Genomic DNA, 20,000 nt, shown 5'->3' with positions numbered 1-20,000 from the left:
GCATGCGATTAATCAGTTAATTTTTTCCAACTTTGCCCAGCCCTAATAATTACACATCAGAGCCGACTAGGATGACGTGTGGTGTTCCTCAAGGTTCAATACAGAGGCCTCTTCTGTTCTACATCTATATGCTTCCACTGGCTCAGATTATGAAAATCAATTTATGTCTCAACAGAATCTGGAAAAACTTAGCCATGCATTTATTTATCTTCAGTAGACTGGACTACTGTAACGGTGTGTTCACAGGCCTTCGTAAAAACTAAATCTGTTCTGCTCCACAAAGCTGGAACAAAGTCCCTGAAAGGCGCAGCTCTGCTGAGACTCTCAGCTCCTTTTAATCCAGACTGAAGTCTTGAAGTCTTTACTGTTCGGTGTTTTCTGTTTGAATTATATTTCTTAAACTATGTTGCAACTTTTATTCTAATTTTAGCTTTTTGATTTTTTTTGTAATGTTTTAATGAATGTTTTGAATTGTTTTAAAATCTTGTTTTCTTCTGCATTATGTTTTGATGCTTTTAATGTTTTTATGTGAAGCACTTTGAATCACCTTGTTGAAATGCCCTACACAAATAAACTTGCTTTTCCTTGCCTTACGGAGGAAACTCCGTTGCGGTCCCCCTGTCCATCTCCCGCTCCACCTGAATCGCACTCGTGAACGAGACCCCAAGACTCGAACTCCTTCGCTTGGGCTCGGCACTCTGTCCCCACCTGCAGGGAGCAATCCACCGGGTTCCAGCAGAGCACATTTGGAGGTGCTAACTCTATGCTGACTTTCACCCTTTTTTGAAATGGGAACCACCTCTGGTCTGCCATGGGCTCTGTTCCCGATCCCCATGCGACATTGAAGAGGCATGTCAGCCCAACAACGTCCAGCGCCTTCAGCATCTCAGGGCGGATCATCCCCCCTTCAGTTGACAGCTCTGCTCCTCTCTTCACCCGAGTGTCCAAGACAGGTCGCAGATCAGATAATATGATTACAAAGTCGATCATTGACCTCTGGCCTCAGGTGTTCTGGTACCAGGGGAACTCCTGAGCCACCTTATACTCCGACAAGGTGTTTGTTAGGGACAAACCGCGGCCAGCACTGAAGTCCAACAACAAGATACCACTCGGGTTCAGAGTGCCCCGGTTTCACTGGTCCTGGTGAGGTAGCTGAAGTCCGTGGGCCAGGTTTCTTTTAACCGCTCTTAGTCTGGGCTCTACCCCGAGACCTGATGACGCCCTGGACAACATTGCTCCCAGAATCACAGAGCCACTCAAACTCCTCCACCAGGTTAAGGTGGAGATTATGTCCTCGAACATGTCTTCATTATATCAGTAAAGACATGCCTTGCTGAAGGGCAGCGTGTCTCACCTGATGACGGTGGGGTAGAGCTCTCCGGTGTACAGGTAGACGGTGGTGAAGGAGGCCGAGGTGAAACCTTTCCCCAGACACGCAAACACGGTCCTCAAGGTCTGCATGTCTGTGTGTTCATTATGTGGACTGATTATGAGTCATGATATCATTTGTTTAAGTTTATTCACAGTGTAATATGAATACGCGTGTGTTGGGGGTGGAGGGCACTGAGGGTTCTCATGAGTATACAATGACAAATGTGTTTGAATATTTGTGTTTTCTGTCCACATTTGACTGTGATCTTTTCAAAATTAACTTCTGTCTTCACAGGAAGTCAGGCTGAGGCAACACAAGCTCTTAGTGAGTTTTCTAAAAGAAAGACAATGTCACTCAAGTCCCTTGACAAGTGACAATCGATCAACAAAATGTAAAGGCCTATAGTGTCTATAACTGTGCATTTGCTACTTGTGTGTATCAATGTCTTTTAAGGTCTTTTAGTGTGTATAATGTGTATTAGTGAGTACTATTGTGTATTAATGTCTATTAGATCTATCAGGTTTCTTACCTGTGGGGACGAAGATATTGGCGAAGATGATGAGAGCAGCCAGAAAGAGGCAGGTGGCCTGAGAGACCCTCCTCCCCAGGTAAGTGAGCATGCCCAGAGCCATCAGTTTGGCAGGAAAATCAACAGCTGCAAAAATTATCTGCATCTGGTAGATACTCACCTGTAACAACCAGCAGCCAATAGGAGGACACGAAGGGCGAAACAAAAGTGAACATAAATCAACATGAAACAGAAAGCAAAACCAACCATGCGTAAAGCATCCCTCATTATGAGACACTCAGAAAACAAGCTATGGATGGTTTACATTAGAGTCCCGAAGTGATGTTGAGTTATTTAGAAGTAACATCAGTGATGTGTTAATGATGTGTCCGTACATTGAGTTAGTTTACATCCCTACATCAAGCCCAACCATTATCTCCCAAACTCAGTGGTTTATTTTGGGCATGTCTACTGTTCTACTTGTCTACATTGCTGAAAACCCAACGCGTCTTATACAGACATTAAGAGCTCCTTAAGACCTTCCTATTTTCACCTTCAAACCCACATGATCTGGACCTCAGGTATCTTTAATATCTCTACCTTCAAACCCACATGATCTGGACCTCAGGTATCTTTAATATCTCTACCTTCAAACCCACATGATCTGGACCTCAGGTATCTTTAATATCTCTACCTTCAAACCCACATGATCTGGACCTCAGGTATCTTTAATATCTCTACCTTCAAACCCACATGATCTGGACCTCAGGTATCTTTAATATCTCTACCTTCAAACCCACATGATCTGGACCTCAGGTATCTTTAATATCTCTACCTTCAAACCCACATGATCTGGACCTCAGGTATCTTTAATATCTCTACCTTCAAACCCACATGATATGGACCTCAGGTATCTTTAATATCTCTACCTTCAAACCCACATGATCTGGACCTCAAGTCTCAGGTGGATCAGGTGCAAAGGAAGATTGCTATTCATGTGACTCACCCCAAACTTCTGGAGATCCATTGCCAAACCGTAGTACGCAAAACTGGTGGAGAACCTGGAGAGGAAGACATACTGCTGATAGACAGGTGGATAGGTAGACAAGTGGGCAGGTAGATAGGTAGACATGTGACCAACCGTGGGTCAGTGGCGAGCAGGGTTGTCCTTCGAAAAGAGAATTGGCGGTTTGACCCCCGACCTACAGTGTGTGAATGTTGGTTAGTCCTGATGGCTAGGTGGCACCTTGCATGGTAGCTCCTCCCATCATGGTAGCTCCTCCCATCAATGTATGAATGGGTTGGTGTGAATGGATGAATGATGACAAGCAGTGTTAAAGTGCTTTGAGTGGTCGGAAGAATAGGAAAGATCTATACAAGTACAGTTTACAAATCCAAGATATTTTATAGGAAGTGTTCCAAACAAATGGCTCTGTTGCTTTCCAAAATATATAATATGCCTTTTTTCACTGTCAATAAATAGCAAGTCTTCTTTTACTGCACCATAAACCCATAATATGCAGCATATTGTGGAGATTCATGTTTTTCTCTGCAACCAACACAATGTCATTAGCATTAAACAGAATATAAATGTTTATATTGTTAATCAATACATCTGTATTATTTACATGAAGTGTGGGAGACCACATTTCCCTGCGTACCCCAAAAGGAGCAGGAAGCCGACCAGTCCGGCAATCATTTACATACAATTCCTTGTGTGATATCTTACACATTTTTCCAGTGTTTTCCAATGAAAGTCCAGCAACACGTGTCAATTGCATGCCGACATGGTCAAATACTTAGTCGCGTTGAGGCAACAGAAGGTTTTAGTTAGGTTGGGTGAGGGTTAAAGAAAAGATGGTGGTTTGGGTTAAAATAACTACTGAAGTGGGGATAATTTGTTTCACACGAGGCTCGAGCAGCTGTCCCCAGATTGAAAGGACTTTGCTACCGCCCATTCTGTTTGAGATGTTTGCAGTCTTTATAATTTCAGGTTTATGATTCCATACAAATTGATTTTGTGGGATATCTATGAATTACAGCATAGTATTTTTTTATAGGTATGCTATAAAAAGCTACAAATGCTGTATGAGAACAGCCTGAAACCGGTAGTTAATGTGGATGTGATGCTTTATAAAACACAGGAGCATCAACACCTGAGCAAATTTACTCACACTGCAAACGACGCCTATTCATAATCCACCAACACTCCATAAAACACACATTATTTAGTCTATTATTGAGGAAACCTGAATAATGTTTACAAGCTGATCAGGTACATGATGGCTTTGTCTTTTAATGGAACGCTAGGCTTGACTTGTATGTGGATTTCAAATATAACATTTTGAAAGCACGCGGATGTCCTCTTAAGTTTATCGTTTTGTACTACCTTCTGCCCTTGTGGGATCTGACTATACTACTAACAGTTACACCACATTTTAAAGGCCACATATTAATTTACAAATGTGATTACAGAATGAACCACTAAATATAATATGGTAAATTAAGTGTACTTGTTTATCTCTTTTCCAGTCTTCACCCATCCACACCGTTCATATATTGATGGGAGGAGCCACCTGTCCTTCAGGACTAAGTAACATTCACACACTGTAGAACAGTAATTTGTTAAGTGTCTTGCCCAAGGACACGTCGACATGGACTAGTGGAGGCGGGGCTCGAACCGTCGATCCTCTGACTGAAGGATAACCCTGCTCACCACTGACTACAGTTGTCTTCACAGTTGTCCTCGTAGAAGAGGAGTATGACATGTATGACTATAATCTGTTTCCCACCTCAATATTTGATCAGTCTCAAATGAAGACTCACTACTTCCATTAAGTTATTCTTTGGAATCAACTTGCTCATCTTCAGACCCTATTCATGCATTTCCCTCCAAAATTACTGTGGATTACTAATTTGCGATTGTCTTAAAACATCTCTTAAAAAAACCTAACCCTTTGATCAAAATTAAATTAATAGTATTTCAATTGAGGTAAAGGTTTCTGACCAGACAACCACCAGACAGATGGAGATCCGTCTCATCACTCTGGTCTTCAGTAGATCATATGCTGTGAATGTTGAATGACTCGACTCAATCTCCTTATTCATGTGAGAGTGCAGAACCTGCAGGTAAAAAAGGACTGATCTCAGCTTCTGATTGGACATCACACATCTTTATAGACGGGACAGACTGACGGCTCACCTCCAGGGTTAATTTGTCAACAACTTCTGGTTTTCCATTGAATCGAGCGACTCGATGAAGACTCTTTAAGGCCTGGTCAGATTGACGGTTCAGAACCAACCAACGAGCTGACTCTACGTACCACCTGACCAATCAGAGAGCCGAAAGATCAGAACTCCCCAACCAATCAGAGAGCAGAAAATAAAGTACATTTGAAAGTGGACTGACCAGCTGTAGCTGAAGAACAGGAACATAGGGGCACAGACAACTAGCTGTAATTTCCTCCAGTCTCTCAGCCAATAGGCAAGCCCTGCCAGGATCATCTGACCAAAGGTGAAAAAGAATGAGGTGAGCGTGCCCACTAACGTCCTTTGTTTGGTTGGGATCCACTCCACCTCTGGAGACAGACAGATAGACAGACAGGTAGACTGACATGCTGATCAACCTCTGAGGACACATCATCACAACGTGCATTTCACAATCGACAGACATACTGACAGGTAGACAGGCAGGTAGCCAAAGAGGTAGACAGACAGTTAGTAGAGAGGTTCAACATGAGCCTCACAGCCATGCTAAGAAAGGCCATTGACAAAGACAGAAAAAAACTGCCAACTGCTACCCTAACTTCTGTTTGCAGGGGGAGAAGTTCCTCAGCCTCCTAGACATAGCCAGGGTGATGTGGGAGGAGCAACCCTGTCCCCATCGTAGGATGAGCAGGTGGGGGCGATGCCAGAAGGGATAGCAGCTGTGTTTCCAAAGTGAAGGAGCACATGGAGAAGGCTCAGAGGGATCAGAGAGCAACTTATAATCGAGCAGCCCAACCCAGGGAATTCAACCAAGGAGACAGAGTCCTAGTGGAATGTAAGTTCTTGGCAGGAGCCATATGGTAAATGGACTTGTATAGCGCTTTTCTAGTCTTCCGACCACCAGCGCTTTAACACTACGTGACATAATTCACACACTGATACCATGCACCGGAACGAAGTGCAGCTTGGCCCAGACCTGTCCACCCACCAGCTGCAGCAGGCAGAGGAGCTTGTGGAAGGTAATCAGGATGTCTTTTCATCCCTCCGAGGCTGCACCCACATGGTGGAACATGAGGTACGTACCCAGCCGTAAAAATCAGTGAACCACAAGTTGTATTGGGTGCTGGAGGCCAGCAAGAAGCTGATTGACGAGGAGGTAAGGAAGATGTTGGAGTTGAGCATGATTGAGAAATCCAAGAGTGCCTGCTCAAGCCCTATCATCCTGACAAAAAGTACAAGCCATAACCGTCCTTTGGCAGTACCGTATGATGCCCTCTGTTTGGAGCTCCCACGCTTGATGGATCAGGTGGATAAACCCCATCCATGGATGGATCAAAAGTTTGCACTTGCCTATTTTGATGATGTTTGATTCAGAGGTCAGACATTTACTGCATGTGCAGAAGGTGCTGGACTCCCTCCCACAGGCAGGCTTGACGCCTCCTAAAGTATCAAGACAACCTCCTAAAGTACCAAAGCAACATCCTAAAGTATCACTACAACCTCCCAAAGACACACTATTACCTCATAAAGAATCCCTACTACCTCCTAAAAAACACTACTACCTTTTAAAGACACACTACTACGTCCTAAAGACTCACTACTACGTCCTTGATTCAGCGGTCAGACATTTACTGTGTGTGCAGAAGGTCCTGGACTCTCTTAGACAGGCTGGCTCGACAGCGAACCCCAAGAAATGTTAGCTGGCTTTTGGGGAGACCACTTACTTTAGGTATACCATCAGGCAGGGACTTGTCAAACCCCAGGCGGCAAAAGTCTGTGCCATCCAAGACTGGCCAAAACCATTGAGCAAAAAAGCACAGGAGGTCCTTTTTGGGAATTACCACCAACATTACCACCACTATACCACAGTGGAGAAAGAGTGCCTAGCCTTAAAATGGGCCTTGGAAACCCTCAAATCCTTCCGCCTGGAAGGAGGTTCACTCTGGAGACGGATCATTTGCCTTTACAATAGATAGCAAAAAACAAAGGACACACAGCAGGGTAACTAAGTGGTTCTTAAGCCTTTCAATTTCTCTTGTATTCACAGGCCGGGGCGGCACCATGTAAACGCAGATTCCCTGTCCCGCCATGATGCCTTTGATGCCTTCTGGGCCTCATTCCCCCTTCCGAGGATGACAGGCCTGGGGGAAGGGGTGTGTGGCGTCACAAGGGGACAGGTAATGGAGGGGCGATAAATTTTCACTCAGGAACAGCGCCCACACCACAAAATGGCCGCCGTGGTTGACACTACATCTCCCAGACTGCCTCATCACTCACCAGCTGCAAGTGCTCAGATTGTGCCTATTTTTCAGCTCTTTTGCACTGCCTCTCCCTAGCTGGCCCTTGCAACATCCTGTGACACTACAATACAGGTAGACAGAGAGGTACACAAGCAGACAGACAGACAGACAGGTACTCAGTGAGACTGCATTCAGGATGATGCCGGACACCGCCATCCCACTCAAAAACCTAAACACGCAATAGGCGGTGTATGAAGGAGAGAGGGAGGAGCTACAACCGAGAATCCCCAGTTGCAGGTACGACCAAATAAGGACAGACCGCCTCCCAAACCTGAGAGAGAAAGAGACGGACGGAGAGACAGACAGACAAAAAGGGAAATTTACAGGTTTTGGATTGCACAGGTTTGGAGAGCAGACAATATGCAACTAAACATGGTTTGCAGTTTTAACCGGTGAGTCTTACCTGTCTGAAAGACCTCCAAAAATAATGGCTCCTGTTAAAACTCCACCCATATAGATGGTTTGAATCATCTGTTTCAGAGGACGCAGAGAACACACTAGCTCCCACTGAAAAAAAAGAGACCAATCCAGAGTGATAGTATCACTACAACCGACTGGAGTATCACTACAACCTCTTGAAGTATCAATACAACGTTTTAAAGTATCACTACAAACTCCTAGAGTATCACTACACCCTCCTTAAGTATCAATGCAACGTTTTAAAGTATCACTACAAACTCCTAGAGTATCACTACACCCTCCTAAAGTATCACCACAACCTCCTAAAGTATCCAGACAACCTCCTAAAGTATCACTACAACCTCCTAAAGTATCACTACAACCTTCTAAAGTATCCAGACAACCTCCTAAAGTATCAATACAACCTCCTAAAGTATCCAGACAACCTTCTAAAGTATCACTACAACCTCCTAAAGTATCACTACAACCTCCTAAAGTTATCACTACAACCTTCTAAAGTATCACTACAACCTTCTAAAGTATCACTACAACCTCCTAAAGTATCACTACAACCTCCTAAAGTATCACTACAACCTTCTAAAGTATCCAGACAACCTCCTAAAGTATCACTACAACCTCCTAAAGTATAACCACAATCTCCTAAAGTAACCACTCATAAAGGCAGACTATTACCTCCTAAAGATAAACTAATACATCCTAAAGACAGATTACTACCTCATAAAGATACATTAATACCTCATAAAGATACACTACTACCTCCTAAATATACACTACTACCTCCTAAATAGGGTTGTCACAAGAACTAATATTTACGGTACCTTTCGAGACTAAAATATCGAACACGGACGATGCCTATTTTTTGGAGGTACCATAAGTACCGTGAGCGCCGATGCCAACAGCCGGCGCTGCTTGTTCTCCTCGTGTCTCTTGCCTGCACGCTTTTGCTTTTTATCTGTTCTTAATCCCACTGTTCTTAACGGGTGCCCATTTTGTGTAATACGAGAGACAATTTACCACATTTTCACTGAGTGTAAGAGACTCACCAGTCTCTTCTCTGTTGTAACATTGGTTTTTACACGCTTTGGCGTTGCTTTTACTGACAAGATTTTTATCATGGGAGTGGGCTACAACAAAAGTTTTAAAAACGAGCGGCAGCTCCTCAACTTCCTCGCAGCCGAAGCCAAACTGGCCATTTACATGACCAGGAAGAGGAATGTAGAGCAGGGGGATGGGCAGGAAGTGGCGGCAGCGTGGAGGACAAACCTCCGGGCCAGACTCTGGCTCGATTTCAGGTTTTATCACCACATCGCTGATCTTGAGTCTTTTGAGGATCAATGGTGCATAAAAAAAGCTCTGTGTGAGGTTTTAAACGGTTAGTTGTCTTTTAAGGGCGTTCTAACTGACTTATGATTTTTTTTTTTAAAAAGAAGGGAAAACAGTGAAGTGTTTTTTTTTCTTATCCTATTTTATTTATATATCTATCTATCTATCTATCTATATATATGTATCTATATATATATATATATATATATATATATATATATATATATATAGATACATATATATATATATATATATATATATATATATATGTATATATATATATATATATAGTGAAGTGTTTTTTTTTCTTATCCTATTTTATTTATATATCTATCTATCTATATATATATATATATATATATGTATATATATATATATGTATATATATATATATATATATATATATATATATATATATATATATATATATATATATATATATATATATCGCCCCAAGCGAAGGAGTTCAAGTATCTCCTGGTCTTGTTCACGAGTGAGGGTAAGGTGGAGCGGGAGATGGACAGGTGGATCGGTGCGGCTGCAGCAGTAAAACAGGCGCTGTACCGGTCCGTCTTGGTGAAGAGGGAGCTGAGTCAGAAGGTGAAGCTCTCCACTTACTGGTCGGTCTACGTTCCAACCCTCACCTATGGTCACAAACTCTGGGTCGTGACCGAAAGAACGAGGTCGCGGATACAAGCGGCCGAAATGAGCTTCCTCTGTAGGGTGACCGGGCTCAGCCTTAGAGATAGGGTAAGGAGATGAGGTTCCTCTGTAGGGCTCAGCCTTAGAGATAGGGTAAGGAGATGAGGTTCCTCTGTATGGCTCAGCCTTAGAGATAGAGTAAGGAGATGAGGTTCCTTTGTAGGGCTCAGCCTTAGAGATAGGGTAAGGAGATGAGGTTCCTCTGTAGGGCTCAGCCTTAGAGATAGAGTAAGGAGATGAGGTTCCTTTGTAGGGCTCAGCCTTAGAGATAGGGTAAGGAGCTCGGACATCAGGAGGGAGCTTGGAGTCGAGCCGCTGCTCCTTCGTATCGAAAGGAGTCAGCTGAGGTGGTTCAGCATCTCATCCGGATGCCTCCTGGACGCCTCCCATTAGAGGTTTTCCAGGCACGTCCAACTGGGAAGAGGCCCCGGGGAAGACCCAGGACACGCTGGAGGGATTATATCTCCCGGCTGGCCTGGGAACGTCTCGGGGTCCCCAGAACGAGCTGGAACATGTTGCGGGTGAGAGGGAAGCCTGGGTCGGTCTGCTAGGTGCTGCCACCGCGACCCGACCCCGGATAAGCAGATGAAAATGGATGGATGGATGGATGGATATATATATATATATATATATATATATATATATATATATATATGTATATATATATGTATATGTATATATATATGTATATATATATATATATATATGTATATATATATATGTATATATAAGAACATGGTACTTGTAAAGTTTTGAAAAATATGTGATAAAAAATTTTTAAAAAAATCTTCGCCACTAGATCAACAGACAGAAAGCTACATGCCGCGCTAGCGCCGCGCTAACTTACTTAAGTACCTCGCTCACGGAATCGCTGCGTGCTGAGGAACTGCACGTGGAGCCTACCGAGCTGGCGTGGCTCGCACACAGTGGAGGTGGTGAACATTAGTGGAACTCAAGCAACAGCTATCTCTGGAAAATCAGTGTACACCGAAAGAAACTGTTGACATTAGCTTCTCAAGAGAACGAATCGTTTTGAAGCAAATGCAGACGGTTTTGTGCACTGACTGAGCTAGCAGAACGGCGCATTGCGATGGAAGATTTATTTTTGGCAGTAAGTGGGCGGACCCATTCACCATCAGTTCTGGGCATGCGCAACTCTCAACAGAGATGGAAATGAGGCAGGAGGACTCACTCCTCAGCTAATTCTAAATCTGGAAATTAAACCAAAACTTTTAGTGAAGTGTGGTGCAGCAAACGTGTCGGGTGTTTTTCAAATATTTTAATAAAGAAGTCCATGTTTCAAGTTTCAGTACATGGAACCTTTTTTCCATTGTGGTATCAAAATTGGTATTGAGAATCGTGTTATTTTACTGGTATTGGATCCAACTACTGAATTTTTGGTATTGTGACACCCCTACTCCTAAATATACATTACTACCGCCTAAAGATACATTATTACCTCCTAAATAAACACTACGTCATCACTCTCTCAGAACTACTTCCTCATTGACCTCAGTGTTGATAAAAGTGAGCAGCTTTCTCCTCGTTACCTCGGAGACGGTGGTGGCGAGGAACTCTGAGTTGTCGAATGTCCATCCATCCAAACATCCTTCTGTCTGTAGCTGGCTAACATTAGCTGTGTTGTTTGGGACTAACAGCTGCCACTGAGGTTCAATGTACCTGAACAGCAGCAAGTGGAACAGGAAGTGATGTCAGAGGGACTTTATTCATCAACACAATGCAATCTTGAGAGGAAAGAAAGAATGAAAGCTTTGACCTCCTGCAGCGTTCCAGTCTCGTTCCTGATGGGTCCATAGGGATGAAGGCTTTGATAAACTGTTTCTCCTCCACCTGCAACAACCAATCACATGTATCGATCATAGTACAGAGTGGATTGATTAACTAATTGGACAGGTAGAGACAGGTTACCTGGTATTGAGACAGGTTGTAGGGCGTGTGATTGGCCGGCAGGCTGCAATGGTGGTTGGGAATTCCTGAGACAAAGTTGTTCATGAGGTTCTGACTCGCCATCATCAAACCAGGTAAACTGATGAGAGTCACATGGAGCCACTGGTACTTGCCAAATCCGCCCACCTTTCCATGGCAACGGTGGTTCGAGGGAGAGAGTACATGATGAATTAAATCAGATGACATGACGCATTCATCAGATTACATAACACTGATCAGATTATATGATGCAGTAATCAGATTATATGATGCAGTAATTTGATTATATGATACAGTCATCAAATTATATGACACATTTATCACATTCCATGATGCATTAATCAGATTATATGACGTTAGATTATAAAATGCAGTTATCAAATTATATGATGCAGTAATCAGATTATATGACATTAATTTGATTATACAACGCAGTAATCAGATTATATGATGCAGTAATCAGATTACATGATGCAGTCATCAAATTATATGACATTAGATTATAAAATGCAGTAATCAAATTATATGATGCAGTAATCAGATTATATGACATTAATTTGATTATACAACGCAGTAATTAGATTATATGATGCAGTAATCAGATTATATGATATTAATTTGATTATACGACACAGTAATCACATTATACAATGCAGTAATCAGATTATATGATGCAGTAATCACATTATACGATGCAGTAATCAGATTACATGACGCAGTCATCAGATTACATGACATTAATCAGTTTAATTAGCGTAGTGCCAAGAATAAATAAAGCCGTAACCAGATTACTTAATGCAATAATTACACTATACAACAGATTAAGCAGAGTACACAACGCAGTCACCAAAGTACTTGACTTGGTACTGGTTAGTACTTGATGCAGTACTCAGCAGTAGTTCATTAAACTGCCTGACCTCCTCCAGTAGATCAGAGAAACCCATCTTCTTTCAAGGAACACAACTGTACTTTACAGTCACGAGCTGTTTCAGCACCACTGTGAGCCCCAAAAGGTCTGATCCAATGGCACCTCAAGGTCCCCAAGAGATCTGATCCAATGGCACCTCAAGGTCCCCAAAAGGTCTGATCCAATGGCACCTGAAGGTCCCCAAGAGGTCTGATCCAATGACACCTCAAGGTCCCCAAGAGATCTGATCCAATGGCACCTGAAGGTCCCCAAGAGGTCTGATCCAATGGCACCTCAAGGTCCCCAAGAGGTCTGATCCAATGACACCTCAAGGTCCCCAAGAGATCTGATCCAATGGCACCTCAAGGTCCCCAAGAGGTCTGATCCAATGGCACCTCAAGGTCCCCAGCAGCAATAATAACAGAAAGTGGGGTCTTCAGGATTTGATGTTCACTAACAAAACTGAACAAAAGAAGAATTCATAAAAATACACTAATTTGCACAAACTTTTTTTTTAATGGAGTCATGGAAACTTACGAGCCGTGCTTGAATATCAAATGATGACAGACAAAATATGTTCCAACCTTCTCCAAACTCTCCTATAGTTTGTTCCAGACCACCAAACTACCCAAAACTCTTAAAACTGTCCCAAGCCTCCTCCAAAGTGTTCCTTCCAAACTATTGAAACCTCTTCAAATGAGTCCAGACCCTAACCCAAACCTCTTCAGCAGAATTACAACATCCCCGTGTCTGTCCACACCTGCTGCATTGTCAGAGAACCCTGCTGAATGTTCTTGGTCTCTTTACTAGAAGACATTACTGAACAGGAAGGGAATGCCAATGTGCAGCATTTGTCTGGAGTCTGGTGAGACTTCTTAAAGGATTACAGTTGCAGCTTAATACAAACTCTATGTAAATCAGACAGAATGTACTTACATCGTGATGAGGCCTGCAGGGCTGAACAGGTGGACCGCGTTCAAAGGAGAAGAAAGTCAGAAACAACTGGTTGTCTTTTGTCTGTCTGCCTCTCTTGTCGTCTTGTTCTGCTCCTGGTCAGAGACATGTTACATGACCGAGCCCCCTCTCTCTGTTTTTCTTGGCTTCACAATCATTTGTTTTGTAGTTAATGGTTGAGTGTAATCTCTCTCTCTCTCTCTCTCTCTCTCTCTCTCTCTCTCTCTCTCTCTCTCTCTCTCGCTCTCCTTCCTCTCACAAACGTGAGAAGTTGTGATGGAATATGATCTTCATATGTTTCACCTCTTATAGATCAAACGTAGTAATGAGTAGTTAATTACTCACAGACACAATACCACTGAAAAAGACTTATTACTTTTGTAGGAACCAAATGATTCATTTGGCAGCAGTCGCCGGGCCTCTGAAGCCTCCCCCTGACCTTTCCAAACGTCCTGGGCTTCATCCAGCTGACTTTTGTTTTCATGTCCTCGCTCCTCGCTGAGTCGCTTAAGTTGTTTTCTCCTGAATTCTTTAGACAGAGATTCCACCAACAAACATCTCAGCAGGTTTTTACTTCAGACGGCACGACAACGAGACCCCGCTGAATGAAAATATATATATATATATATATATATATATATATATATATATATATATATATATATATATATATATATATACACGCACACACACACACACACGAATATTTGATTCATTTGATCACGTGTGATCAAATGAGCATAATCATATCACTGGTTTGTAAAAACTACACGGACAAGAACATTAATGTAAATGTTGATCAAAATCTTATTTCCTTCGTAATAAAACAAGAACTCAAAAGTTGACACTGGCGACTCAACATCATCATCTTACAGCAGAGAGAACCCATAACCATACTTTTCACAGAACCCTCTTAGAACGTTAATAGAACTATAACCCTCCAGAACCCTAACATCACAGAACCCTCACAGAACCCTCACATCACAGAACCCTCACAGAACCCTCACATCACAGAACCCTCACAGAACCCTCACATCACAGAACCCTCACATCACATAACCCTCACAGAACCCTCACATCACAGAACCCTCACAGAACCCTCACATCACAGAACCCTCACAGAACCCTCACATCACAGAACCCTCACATCACAGAACCCTCACAGAACCCTCACATCACAGAACCCTCACATCACAGAAACCTCACATCACAGAACCCTAACATCACAGAACCCTCACATCACAGAACCCTCACATCACAGAACCCTCACAGAACCCTCACATCACAGAACCCTCACATCACAGAACCCTCACAGAACCCTCACATCACAGAACCCTCACATCACAGAACCCTCACATCACAGAACCCTCACAGAACCCTCACATCACAGAACCCTCACATCACAGAACCCTCACAGAACCCTCACATCACAGAACCCTCACATCACAGAACCCTAACATCACAGAACCCTCACAGAACCCTCACATCACAGAACCCTCACAGAACCCTCACATCACAGAACCCTCACAGAACCCTAACCCATAAAGAACGCTAACCTTCACAGAACCGCAGCAAAGATGGCTGAACTGCCTCCTGATCCGAGTGCCAATGTGTGGTTTCACTTTTCTTTGTCATTTTGGGAAACGGATGATTGTTTCAGTCTTTCGTGTGAAGGGAACTCTTTGGGAATCCAGGTTGTACGACACATTGCGATGTATAACTTTCAGACTCAGATGTGTGTGTGTCAGTAGATGATTTATTTACCTGTGCAGGTAAGACATTCATAGACTTTATGACACTATATGACAGAAGTTAAAAGGTCACCTGCCGAGTCATCTCACCTGTCATTCATTAAACCGTTTATCTACAGATTTGATGGTTTTGATGTTTTCAGGTCAGTTCAAGAATTCAATGTTTCTGTTGGGGATTTTAAACTGATTATTAATGTCTTTCATATTCATAATAACAATAATATTATCAGATGCTATTTATATAGCGCTTTTCATAATACTCAAAGACACTTTACAAACATTTAAAATCATCATAAAAGATAAATAAAAACATGAGGCAAACAATCACACATGGAAAGGGTCATTCTACGAGATCGGTGCCTTTTCCATTTTGTGATTTTTATTTTTTATCCAAGGAAAAACTGTTTTTTAAGACATTATGAAAGTCATAGTAGACCTCCTAAAAAACATGTTTTCCCACCGCAGGTATTAAATCGCTAAAAATTTTAGCGATATATATATATATATATATATATATATATATATATATATATATATATATATATATATATATATATATATATTTCTTATTTTTGTATATATCTGTTATCCCTGTTCCTGGTATTTATTTGATTTGTGTGTTTAGCTTAGTTTATTTCATTGGATGTCTGTACGTGTGGGATGCTGCTACTCTGACAAAAAGAATTCTCCTTGGAGATTAATAAAGTACTTTTCATTCATCATTCATTCATTAGTACACGTTACAGTACACACTGTAGTATCTGTGGGAATTACAGTATAAAATTTAAAAAACACTTCACTCATTCTGACTTTCTTTATTCCAGCAGATAAAACTATAAAATGTCCATGAAGGCAACACACACACACACATACACACACATACACACACACACACACACACACATACACACACACACATACACATACACACACACACATACACATACACACACACATACACATACACACACACACACACAAATTATTTACAGGAGTCTAGAACATGAGTTTCTGCATTAACATGAATTTTCCGGATGGAACAAGTTGAAGATTCCGGCAAAGAAACATTGACAGAAAATATTGATGGAAGAAATTCTACAGTGACGACACACACACACACACACACACACACACACATATATATATATAGCCAACAGAGTCAAGACACAGACTTACAGGCGGCCATACAGTTGGTGGGCGCCGGGCAGCGGCCGCAGTGGGAGGACGTAGCCGGGTCCTCCAAATCCCTCAAAGGGCCGTGGTCACAATTCGAATCACTTCGCCTGAGTCTGGGCGTAGTCCAGCGGGCCTGGAAGGAGCCAGCAACAGGGGAGGCAAAATGGCAGATGGTGGTCCCCAAGGGGCTGCGTGTCGCGGTGATGAGTCCATGCACGGGGCTGCAGGGTCAGGGCACTTCGGGGTGTCCAAAACACTACGTCGCCTACGCCAGGGCTTCTACTGGGGGCAGTGCAGGAGAGATGTGGAGGATTTCTGCCGTCGCTGCGATCTCTGCACGGCACGAAAGGGACCCCCAGGCCGCTCACATGCGGCGCTACAGCAGTCTCTCGTGCGGGCACCAATGGAACGAGCAGCCGTGGATGTGGTGGGGCTCGGACGGAGGGAATCGCTACGTTCTCACAGCCATCGACTGCTTCACCAAGTGGCCTGAGGCGTACGCTATCCCCGACCAAGAGGCAGAGACGGTCGTGGAGTCGCTAGTGGAAGGCATGTTCAGTCGTTTTGGAGTGCCGCAGACCATTCACAGTGATCAGGGGAGGAACTTCCAGTCACGGGTGTTTGCGGTTATGTGTGAGCGCCTGGGCATGCACAAGACGCGCAGCTCCCCCTGCGGCCGCAGTGATGGGCTAGTGGAGAGATTCCACCGCACCATGGGTCAGCAGCTTGCCATCCTCACTGCGCAGCACCAACGCGACTGGGACAAGCACCTGCCCTTAGTGCTCATGGCGTGTCGCTCGGCAGTCCAGGAGTCGTCATCCTGTACACCATCCCTCCTCGTGCTGGGGAGAGAACTGCGCACCCCCGCAGAAATGGCTTTTGGCCGCCCCCCTGAAACCTCTTTCATTCCCCGCGGCCCCGAGTTCGCCAGGAGACTGCAAGATCGCCTCGAATCTGCCCATGAGTTTTTGAGGAAGCAGCAACGGAGCGCCGGTGTGAGGCAAAAACGTAACTATGACGTGAAGGAAAGAGGACAGCACTTTTGGGCTGGGGAGCTTGTGTGGGTTTATAATCCACAGCGAAAGAAGGGTCGGTGGCCAAAGCTGGACAGCCAATAGGTCGGGCCCTGCACAGTCTTGGAAAGGGTGGGCGAGGTCGTCTACAGGTTGCAGTTACCACCCAAGGGACAGTACATACAGAGGGGTCGCGTCTCCACCGACATCAGGGGCGCAGCGTTCCCCCAACACACACTCCCCAGAGGCCCGGGTCGGGGGTGTTCCGGTAGCGCCGGAGGCGGTCACGCCCGCTACCTCTGCTCCAGGGGACTCAGTTCTCCAGACGGGCCGGGTGAGAAGACAGAGAAGGACCCCGGGCCGGTTCAGAGACTTTGGTGTCCCATAGGGGACGGTTAATAGTTGAAGTGAGACCTTAGGTTCCAGAGAGGGAAAGAATGTGCCCTGGTCTCACTGGAAGTGATGGTAGTTCACCCTGATCTTCTGGTTTAAAAAAAAAGAAGTCTACACATTTTTTTTGTTCCATGTGGTGTCCATTCTTTGGGTAAAGTGTGGTTGTTCGAGTTGTCCCTTGTGGGCAAGAGACTTTGTAAGGGGGGGATAGTGTAGCGACCCTGTACAGGTATCTGTTGGGGGGATGTTCGGACAGGGATCTCTCTCTCTCTCTCCGGCCAATCACAGGAAAGCAGCGTCCGTTTGGTGGGTTGTGGCCTGTGATTGGTGGAGCAGGGGGAGAGGCGGGTTTTTCGGGGCTAGTACGTGTGTTGTGGGTTGCTTTTAGGGGTAGTGTGTGGAAAACGCTTAGTGAGCTAGCGTTAGCGAATAGCACCATTACCATATCAGTTGTGTGTGAACCTTGGTCTAATAAACCCACAAGTGAATGAGACCAACGTCTGCGAGTCTTGCTGCCGTGGATGTTACGATATATATATATATATATATATATATATATATATATATATATATATATATATATATATATATATATATATATAAAATCGTTTCATCTCTGCAGTAGAAGCATCACGTCTTGTTGATTATTGATCTTTAGGAGAGGCTGACGTCATCAATACGTTCCTAAACTCCGCGCTGATCAGTCCGGAACTCACCGATGTTTCCCTCCATGTTGATCTTCTTCCCTCTGCGTGTGGCAGGAAGCTCAGTTCGGAGGAGTCGCCATGTTTACGGCTCGTGTTACTGGAGGAGCTCACGCGCTGCAGCCCGCGCGCTGCTTCTCACATTCAATCCAGCGCGCGCTGCGTCCAGGTTTCCAAACCTCAACCAGAGAGCATCCTGGTATTAGCCTCTAACAGGAAGCCACAGACCGAGACTTCCTGTCAGATCTGTGCTACTTGTAGTCATCAGACCTCGTTTGGATTTATTTGTTTATAAATATACATTCATGTAGAAATGTGCATTTCTCTGCATTGTGTTCCATCTGTTGATCTAAAGTCTAAAACACTTTTTTGATGGTTTTAAATATAAATATGTTGTGACTTTCATTTAACAAGTTGAGACGAGCATTATTACAAATGTACAGAAAATAACAGGCTCGTTCGTTCTAGCTGAGTCCAGAGAGCTGCGGGAGGCGGTGAAGAAAAACTGTGATCAAGTCCGACAGTTTTCAGCTGCCTTCAAAGTATTAACAGGAAGTTACGAAACAAAATACTTCTGTTAGTTCCAAGATGTAGTCTTCTTGTAGTTTTCAGTTCACGTTTGAATTCATTCATATGTGATTATAAATATATATATTCATGTAGAAATGTGTGTGTAGCTACATGTTTGGTTGTTTTCATGTCTGCCTGTGAAATACATTACGACTGGTTTTGATGTGTGTGTTATGTAAATATGATTTTGTATTATAAACCACACAAATATGTTTATAGCTTAAACCTGAGACTAACAGTCAACAATCCAGCGTTAAGTATTACAACTACACATAAAAACAGGATTTTCTACAACAGGTGGTGTTTGCTGCCAGACTAAGAGCCAATCAGCTCTCTGATGTAACGACATCAGGCGTTTCCCATCATGCACTGGGCCAGCCAGGCGGGGGAGAGCTGCTGCTGCGTCTTGCTCTGAAATCGACGGCCTCCTCGCTCTCGTGAGTGAATCGCTGACCACGTGTGCACGACGTCAGAGCAAGGCGGGAGCAAATCTAACCAGCATGCATTGCCCGTCGATTGCTGGCGATCCATTCTGCGCAGAACCGGCTCATCTGGAACGAGCCTACTGATTTCACACTAAACTTGGTGTGTGTTGTAACATTTAAGAGCCAATCAGCTCTCTGATGTGTTCCCCATCATGCATCACTTCAGCTCCTCAGTAGACTCCACCCACTTTATGATGCCACTGGCTATGTTTTCACAAGATCACTGCGAGGTCTCACTCTGCTCCCGTTTACAGTCACCATACAGAGG

The 20,000-nt window shown here is 43.7% G+C and overlaps 1 protein-coding gene across 7 annotated transcripts in view; it reads right to left on the bottom strand.

Moving 5' to 3' along the window:
- Positions 1–16,837, bottom strand: part of oatx (organic anion transporter X) — a 19,707-nt gene extending 2,870 nt beyond the window's left edge. The window contains exons 1-13 of one of the 7 annotated variants that reach the window (XM_068580289.1): positions 13,623–14,104; positions 12,697–13,148; positions 11,762–11,926; positions 11,610–11,683; positions 11,383–11,512; positions 7,791–7,894; positions 7,504–7,658; positions 5,290–5,458; positions 5,083–5,206; positions 4,888–5,003; positions 2,887–2,941; positions 1,902–1,972; positions 1,355–1,463 (exon numbers count right to left, since the gene is read on the bottom strand). In XM_068580289.1, the coding sequence (XP_068436390.1) occupies positions 1,355–1,463; positions 1,902–1,972; positions 2,887–2,941; positions 4,888–5,003; positions 5,083–5,206; positions 5,290–5,458; positions 7,504–7,658; positions 7,791–7,894; positions 11,383–11,512; positions 11,610–11,683; positions 11,762–11,926; positions 12,697–12,723 (1,299 nt within the window). In that variant the 5' untranslated portion in view covers positions 12,724–13,148; positions 13,623–14,104. Of the gene's footprint in view, positions 1–1,354; positions 1,464–1,901; positions 2,062–2,886; positions 2,942–4,887; positions 5,004–5,082; positions 5,207–5,289; positions 5,459–7,503; positions 7,659–7,790; positions 7,895–11,382; positions 11,513–11,609; positions 11,684–11,761; positions 11,927–12,696; positions 13,149–13,223; positions 13,298–13,622; positions 14,105–16,567 lie in introns of those variants that run through there. The other 6 variants (XM_068580287.1, XM_068580283.1, XM_068580286.1 and 3 more) reach the window with 6 other exon arrangements.
- Positions 16,838–20,000: the final 3,163 nt, after the last annotated feature.

Source organism: Clinocottus analis, unplaced genomic scaffold (assembly GCF_023055335.1).
Source record: "Clinocottus analis isolate CAN_PGR_092001 unplaced genomic scaffold, fCliAna1.0.p SCAF_17, whole genome shotgun sequence".
NCBI lineage: Eukaryota > Metazoa > Chordata > Actinopteri > Perciformes > Cottidae > Clinocottus > Clinocottus analis.
The sequence above is the reverse complement of the archived record's forward strand: the minus strand, read 5'-3'. Positions and strand labels throughout refer to the sequence as shown.